This window comes from Geotrypetes seraphini, chromosome 12, assembly GCF_902459505.1.
Source record: "Geotrypetes seraphini chromosome 12, aGeoSer1.1, whole genome shotgun sequence".
NCBI classification, from domain to species: Eukaryota; Metazoa; Chordata; class Amphibia; order Gymnophiona; family Dermophiidae; genus Geotrypetes; species Geotrypetes seraphini.
Window position 1 is genome coordinate 107,797,762 of NC_047095.1, and position 8,937 is coordinate 107,806,698.

Here is an 8,937-nt window from a genome sequence, read left to right on the forward strand (position 1 = left end):
GGTGAATGGGGTCAGACTCAGGAATAACTTGAGGAAATACTTCTTCACAGAAAGGGGATTGTAGATGGTATGGCTGGGCAGACTGTTCATTTTCAGAGATATCTTCTCAAAGCTTCTGCTCCTTCTGAGGTATCCACTCTATTGGCTATCTTCTTGTCAACCACAAAAAGACAAATGTTTCTTACTAACCCATCAGCAATGTCTCACACAAATATATTGAACAGAATTGGCCCCATTGCTGATCCCTGTGGCATTCCACTACCCTCCTTCCTTTCCTCTAAGAAAATAAGAATAGCCTTACTGGGTCATCAAGCCCAGTAGCCCATTCTCCAGGTGGACAATCCAGGTCCCTAGTACCTGACCAAAACCCAAGGAGTAGCAACACTCCATCTGACTGTCTAGGGCAAGACATGTTTTTCTGAGTGAATTCTAATTACCACTAACCTCTATCTAACTAGTTTTGAATTCAGTTCACCGCTTTTGGTCCTAATTCAATCCTCTCAGGTAATTTCAGCTTTGTTGAAATCCAAGCAGATTACATCTGGCATATGTCCTTTATCCATTTCTTTGGACACCCTGTCAAAGAAATCAATCAGATTAATTTGCCAGAATTTTTCTTTGGTAAAATCATGTTGCCTTGGGACCTGAGACCCTTTGGATTCTAGAAAGTAAGCTATCTTTCCATTCCAAGTTTCCAAGTTTATTTAATCTTTGATATATCAAATATATGCCATTCCTATAAATGGAGAGGAAAAATGCCTTATTGGACCTACAGAAATGGTTTTGGATTTTGTTCTCCTTTGTTCTTTATAATTTGTTCTTTATAATTATAAAGAAAAGAAATTGTTTTGTAACCTGGCACTAATGAAAATTTACACCTCACTCTTTAGCTTCATCATTATTTGAGGAACCTCCACTTTAAGAATGGATTGGGGGAAGAGATGTATATGGATGAAAATGGAGATCTTGCCATTGGATACGATATTGTGAACTTGTTCTTCCTGCCTGATAAGACATGGAAATATGAAATTGTTGGAAGTTATAACCCTCTCGCTCCTCCAGGGCAGGATTTCACCATTGATGAGAAGGCAATTGTGTGGGAGAGTTCATTTATCCAGGTCAGATTTAAGTGATATTAGGACATGTTGAGAGGTGTTGTTCCACATAGGTATCAAGAATCTTGTTATAGAAAGGTCAAAAGGATGACTGTCAGTCATTGGCTGCTACAGATTTGGCCCCATCAGTAACATGTTCTCAAGTAAATTGTGTATGCTTTGTGCATTCTGACCTACTGGCCAAAAACATGGTAAGGTAGGATAGAACTGAAAGTTCAAGTTTACTATCTATTCTGCCATAGTGCAAACATGTCCCTTAAACTTCTACTCTAAAACAAAACTAGACAGTGATAATTAGCTGTTGCATGAGGATTTTTTTCAGCCAGTTTGATCAAACCATATCTCATCCCTATGTAACTGAATGTATTTTTAAAAATATCTTTTTATACGTATATCACATTGTAGTAGTGTGAATGAAGGTTGAACCTGGTCCTTTACAGATACAGATATGGAGCAAGACTCTTTATGAACTCAAAATATGGTGAAGCTCAATACTTATTCACAAGTGCAGTCATTTAGAAGTCTCTTAAGATACAGTTGCAATCTTTATACACAGTAGCATAGTAAGGTACCATCCTGGTGGGGTCACTGACATCACTCCTCCTCTATGCCCCCCAATCCTTCCATCTTTTCTCCTGCTGCACTCTCATATTCACTTATATCACTCTACCTCTTGCTCTTCACTAGTGTGAGCATCAAACCTGCTGTTCATGCTAGCATCAGCTCTCCTTCTGATGTCACTTCTGCATCCTGTGCCTAAGAAGTGATGTCATAGGGAAAGCTCTCAAGGAACAGGATTGCTATAAGATTATAAGTTTAAGTTTGGCCTATCTTAGCCAGACTGAAAATAAAGTGTTGCGGTATTCAAAGAAAATGGTAATCGGAAAAGGATCACTGCATTTTAGAAACAATCATCCAGGGTCAAATAAAGTTACATAACTTGTTTTCATAATCTTCAGACACCACCACAGCCCAGATGCAGCCCAAGATGCCATCCTGGTTACAGGAAATTACCCAGGGAAGGAGAGCCCGTCTGCTGCTATGACTGCATTCCATGTGCAGAGGGAGAATTCTCCAACCAAACTGGTGGGTGATATCATGGAAAACATGGAGTGAACATAGATATGGGTTATTCATTGTGGTGGGAAATAAAAACAAAAAAAATCAGCAAAAGAGTATATAAACCAAGAAATGGGTAACTGTGGGGGGAAAGGACTTCATATAACCAAACCGAAGACAAATTCTGAAGTGTAGTTATATTGGTTTAGTTGTCATTCATTATCCCAGAAAACCCATTTTATTATATTATTTTTTTTCTGCTTTTTGTGAAAATTTTTATCTTTAACTTGGGTCACATCTTTGAAATATCAAAAACTATGCTTTTAAATCAAAATCCTATGGGGCTCAAAATAAACCAAAAACATTCAAAAAGTGGCCTAAATTGGTACTTGGATGATCAAAAAGACAGATTATCCAAGTACCAATAATCAAAGTATCTAAATCCAGCTTAGGGCTTTATCCTGCCTCTGAATGCCTAGAGTGAAAATAGGCATTTTTGGAGGATTGGAAAGGGCAGGAGGTGGGCCCACCTAGACTTAATCATACTGCACGTATAAACAAATGTTTAATGAGATTGTAATGGGAAAGTGCAGGCCCACCATTCCGAGGATGGCAGGCCTGCTGGCCGGCTGGACAGGGGACTTGGCCGGCATGCCAACTTATAGGTTAGTGGGGTGTGTGTCTTAGGTAGTGGGAGGTCATGGTAGTGGGGGGTGTTTGGGGGGTCAGGGGTATAAGGGGTTTCACAGAGGTAGGGGTGCATCTTAGCAGGATGGCTTGGAGGCCCTCCTGCCAGTATTCAAGGGGAGTGAGGGGTTCAGGAGTATATCTTAGGCAGGAGGGTTTGGGGTCCTTCCTGCCAATTTTTATGATGGGGGTTCAGGGGTGCATCTTTGGCAGGATGGTTTGGGTTCCCTCCTGCTGATTCGGAGTTCTGGGGATGGGGAGTGCTAGCAGGAGGATTTGTAATCACTCATGCCAGTTCATGCCAGTTCAGAAGGGATCACGATCATTGCAGGATAGACTAGGCATCTCTCCTGCCACGATCATTGCAGTGGGGAGACAGTTACAGGATTCTGTAGCCAGTGTTGTTTTTTGACAGACACCGGTTACAAAATCCTGCTTTTAAATGAAGGACTAGCCTCTCCTTCACCAAAAAGGTCTGTGTTTGGGCATTTGGGACGTGGGTGATTTTTTGGGGGTTGGGAATGTAGGGATAGATGTAGTGGCAGTCTGGGTGAGCAGATTGTTGAACATGGAGGTAGGCCACTCTAAAAAAAACCCTCATTTTGGATGTTTTTTTTGAGAATGGATATATCCCTGCTACCAACATCAGCATCTACTGATTTAGGCCAAAAGGGGACTTAGACATTTTTTTTTATTATTATGTCTGTCCACATTATAAAGAGAGCAATAATTGTATATGTGTTGGAAATTTTATACTGAAAAAGGATCTACGGTTTTTAATGAAATGGGGAGAAGATACATTTTAGGGGCTCAGAAAGTGATTTAGATAGGTGTCAAGTTTGGGAAAGTTCATTAGGGGGTCTTTACGGGTTTAAAAAGACATTTGAGGCACCAGAATGAGGCTTGCAGTATACTGAGAAAGGCTATTGGAATACAAGAATGAGGCTTGGAATGCACATGACTACTGGAGCACCAGACTAAGACTTAAAAGTATATTGGAGCACTGAGAAAGATTTTATAACACAACATGAGGGAAAACACAGGAGGGAAGTTTAGTTCATAAAACCATGAGGTTGAGCTCTTCATACAAAACACACAGCTCACAAACACAAAGGAGGGAAGGTAGGTTCATAAAAGCATGATTTCAAGACACAACCTGGGTGCTTCACAAACATACAGGAGGGCAGTTATACTGTTAAAAGCATGATTTGAAGACATAATTAATAATACTTCCCCGAGTGAAGCTCAATCTTTCAGGTACTGGTCTCAAACCTCAATTGATTTGAATGTCCATATAGAAAATTCACTTAGCTTAAAGTGTAGCCAATGGGGCCCCTTTCACCATATTATTGCAAATATATTTTATTGAGCCAACAGAATAGCAATAAAGCAATGATACATAGAACCAAAACAGCTCAGCAGTTTATAGAACACCCCCCAAAGAACCCCCCACCCCCCCATCCCAACCCAAGCAACCCCCCCACCCCCGGATCCTCCCTTTCACCATATAAGTAGGCTTCATCAGGGCGGGTATAAGTGCAGATTCCAAATTTTCAACAAAATCTTTCCAAGTGTTCCTCCACAGTTTATGTGATTACATGGCTGCTCTGTCTCAGCCATTTAAGTGGTTTTCAGGACTAATGAACCAACATAACCACTAGACTTCAGATTTAGTCTATGGTTTGGTTTTCTGAAGGCTTTCCCCTCCCCACAGAGTTACCCACTTGTTGGTTTATATAAGCATTTCCTGGCTTAGTTTGTTGGTTTTTTTCACTGTTGTATAGTTTTGCACGTAGCCATTTTTTTAATCCAAGTTTCAAGTTCAAGTTTATTTAATTTTTGATGAATCGCCTATTACAATTTCTAGGCGATGTACATATTATAATTAAGATAGAAGAAACTTACAAAATAAATTAAAATATAAATTAAAACAATTCAGACATGAGTTTGAGGAATAGGGTTAAAAGTTACAATATTTGGGATTGGTTAGAAAAAGAGGAAAAAACAAAAGGAAGGGATTTATAAAACCAAAGCACAATGTAATAAAATAATCATGTTTTTTAAATTAGGTTAAAATAAACTAATGTTAAGAATCATAGGCATCTTTAAATAAGTGGGTTTTTAACAGTATTTTAAATTTTATAATATCTTGTTCAGATCGAATATACTGGGGCAGAGTATTCCACCATTGTGGTCCCATAACTGTAAACATATCCAATCATATCTGTGCAATTATGGAGGGAATCCAATCCCCAGGAAGTGTGATTGATTATTCCACAGGTTATTGGCAAAATGAGAAAAAAATAATCCATGTTCCCTATTTACAGTCAATTGGCCCACCCACTATGATGATGGCTCAGGATTATTAGTTAAAGTGATATATGGGCCTGGGTCCCCCTCTCCATAGTCCACTACACTGACCACTAGGCTACTATCCAGGAACCTACTTTCTACTCTACAAGGATAGGTCATAACATCTGGAAATACCATACAGGCAAGTATGTACTGTTTATTTCACATATTTGAGGGGTGAGGGGTTGAATGACCATGAGGGGTTGTGCCTTCACCCCATCAGTGGTCATGTGATCAGTTTCAGCATCTTTTGTTCCAGTGATTCAAGGCTACATTGGAGAAGGCTTGTTGGTGGGTGTCACACCATGTGATTTCTTTGGAGAGGGTATGGTTGGGATACTCCTTAGGAGGACTTTAGCAACCATGGAGGTGCAAAGAGAAAGATCCAATTCTTCAGGTCCTCAGGCTCTTTTTCTTTAAAGACATTAAAGATCAGAGATACAGTTTTAAATTTCCCTTATTGACTAGGCTCCTACAATGTGCCCTGTTACCAAATTGTCCTACATTTGAAGGTGTACATCAACTGAATTTTAAGGTGTCCATCATGGGTTAGTATTCAGAAGAAATGATCCCCCAAAGGATCCTGCATTTTTGCCAGCACAGATTCAAAAGAGTGATTCTGACTGAACCATCAGAGACACTCTAATAAGTACTTGGGGACCAGGATGAATGAGAAGATGGTCTAAGATCTCATCAGGGAAGGTGGTCTGGAATTTCATCAGGATTTGAGAAAAGGGTTGGGAATCTCATCAGTGGAATGAAAAGGGATAGGATTCAGATTGAGGAAAAAGTGAATGTACTTTAACAGTTGGCTGTGGCAAGTATTTGCTGTTCTTAAATGCAGTCACTTTATTTTCAGGCCTGAGTGTTAAAGTTTGAAAATACCATGTGTAAACTCTACCCATTCTGGTAGCAGGAAAATTAGAGTGTTCTGTCTTGGCTGAGTGGTGACAGTTACAAGGCTTGTGATATCTCAGTGTACTTTAGTAAACAGATCCCATGGCATTGGTAAGATAATCAGACAATAATCTTCCTTCTCAGATATGGATACCTGTACAACATGCCCAGAAGACCAATGGCCCAATAAGAAGAGAGATGCCTGTATTCCAAAAGTGAAAATATTCCTGTCTTATGAAGAGCCTCTAGGGATAGCTTTGACTTCAATTGGCCTTTTTCTCTTTCTAGTCACTGCTGTCATACTGGGAATCTTTATTTATTACCGAGACACTCCTATAGTGAGAGCCAACAACCGAGACCTCAGCTACATTTTCCTCATCTCCCTCATGCTCTGCTTCCTCTGTTCATTGTTATTCATTGGGCACCCTGAGGATGTCACCTGCATTCTCAGACAGACTACCTTTGGGATTACTTTCTCCATCACTCTGTCCTCCATACTAGCAAAAACGATTACTGTGGTCATGGCCTTTCATGCCACCAAACCTGGAAGCAAGTTCCGGAAATGGATGGGATCCAGGGTCTCTAACTCTATCATTCTTTCTAGTTCCTTTATTGAAACAGTTTTGTGTCTTTCCTGGTTTTTCTCTGCTCCCCCATTTGCATATCTTAATATGAAATCAGAAACTGGAACAATACTAATTGAATGTAATGAAGGGTCAGTAATTGCATTTTACTGTGTTCTGGGTTACCTGGGATTTCTGGCTGGTGTCAGCTTCATCATAGCTTTCCTAGCAAGAAATCTACCTGACAGTTTCAATGAGGCAAAATACATCACCTTCAGCATGCTGGTCTTCTGCAGCGTCTGGATCTCCTTCATCCCAACATACTTGAGCACCAAAGGCAAGTACATGGTAGCAGTGGAAATATTTGCTATTCTGGCCTCCAGTGCTGGACTGTTGGGTTGTATCTTATTCCCTAAATGCTATATTATTCTGCTGAGGCCTGAAAGGAACAGCAAGAAGTATCTATCAAAAACATAATAACTTAAAGGCCTAAAAATGATTGTAGTAACATTTTCTTTTAAAGGGAGAACAATAAATCCTATAGTAAAGAGAAGAATTGGAGTATTGTGTTACTGTTATATTTGATTGCATACAGAATAGAAATCCATTTGAACATGTACAGAATATATGTAAAAGTTCAAATGATTAAATGATTTCTTTGTATGAATTAAAGGAAGAGTTGGAAAATAAGAACAATTTGGCATTTTCTCTGTCTAACCGACCTATAAAATTTTGAAACATAAACACAGAACCAGAGAAAATTATGGCAGATAAATATTAATAATTATTATTATTTTATATTTATATACCGCCAAAGCCATAGTAGTTCGAGGCAGTTTACAACAGGAATTGCTGGACAGTCAGCGAGAAAAAATAACAATGAAGTCTTTGGTTACATAAAATCACAATGTAGGGATATCGAGTACATGTGATAAGAGTACAGGGGAAGGTTTAAGAGTTCTTGGTTACAAATCAGTTAAACAGGTTGGTTTTAACTAGTTTTCTGAAGTTAAGATAGGATAAGGAGTGCTTGGTGATGTTGCCTAGCCATAAAGACCATCTTGCCTATCCATTCTTCCCAAGTTGATGAAATTAAGGGGTAAGTGCCCCTACGCTGACTACCTTAAGTGACAGTGTACATTAAGTAAGCTAACTGCAGGCAGTGGCATAGTAAGGGGTGAAGGGGAGTGGTCTACCCCAGAATCATCTTCATTGGGGCAGGGCACCCATCCTCCTCTCTGTCCCCTTCTCCTTCTCTCCATTACTGTGTGCATGTACCCACTTCCCTTCCCTGTACCTCTTTAACATTCCAGGCACAAGCTGCAACAACCCCAAATTGCTGCTCATGCCAGAGTTGGCTCTTCCTCTGATATCACTTCCTGGACCCACACTTAGTGGTTCTGAGGTACATCCTTCTTCCACAGAAGTACTTTATTAATTTAAATAATTAATTAACTAAAGTAATATTTTAGCATTGCAAATACATTGAGTTTTAGAGAACATTTAAAGTTAAAGGGGGGTATTATTTTATGATTTATTTTACTGCTAAAGGGGCTAAATGATTTGCATTATTATACTGTTTAATTAAATATTCAATGCTTAATAACATTATTGGAATAGTGTTATAGTTAAATAATTGGAAATCATAACTTAGGGCTCCTTTTACAAACGTGCGCTAGTGGTTTTAGCGTGTGCTTAGCGCATGCTAAAATGTCGAACATGCTAGCCTCTACCACCTCCTTTTAAGGAGGTGGTATTTTTTTGGCTAGCGTGCGCTATAGCGCACACTAATCCTGTGCGTGTGCTAAAAACACTAGCACGCCTTTGTAAAAGGATCCCTTAGTTAATAATATGAATTATTAAATAGGAGGTTTAATTTTGGTAAAATGTCAAAGTGCCTGGGGGGTTTGTAGTTGCTAGTCATTATGCGTGCACCCAAGTTTAAGAGATGCTTCATGGGTGGGGGTAGGGGTAGGATGGGGTTAGTTTTGGGCCTGGATATGGGGTGAAATACTATATATTTATTTGTTCAAAGGGAAATGGAGGGACTATTTAATAGTATGTTATAATTATTCAGAATGGCTTTAAAAGTATATTCGTTAAATGTTAATGGACTTAACCATCCTATTAAAAGGAAAAAATTCTCAATTTTTTTAAACAACAGGAGGCAGATATTTGTCTTTTACAAGAAACACATTTATCACACATTAAGGATGCCAAGTTGGTTGGGGGTTGTTTAAGTATTGTTTTTGTGCTCCAGCGGT

At 39.2% G+C, this 8,937-nt stretch overlaps 1 protein-coding gene across 1 annotated transcript; it reads left to right on the forward strand.

Annotated features, from left to right (window-relative positions):
• Window positions 1-941: 941 nt before the first annotated feature.
• LOC117346266 (vomeronasal type-2 receptor 26-like) lies at window positions 942-7,150 on the forward strand. Its single transcript, XM_033915666.1, has 3 exons — window positions 942-1,118; window positions 2,075-2,201; window positions 6,255-7,150. Exons 1-3 carry the CDS (start codon window positions 942-944, stop codon window positions 7,148-7,150), a joined length of 1,200 nt encoding a protein of 399 aa, XP_033771557.1.
• Window positions 7,151-8,937: the final 1,787 nt, after the last annotated feature.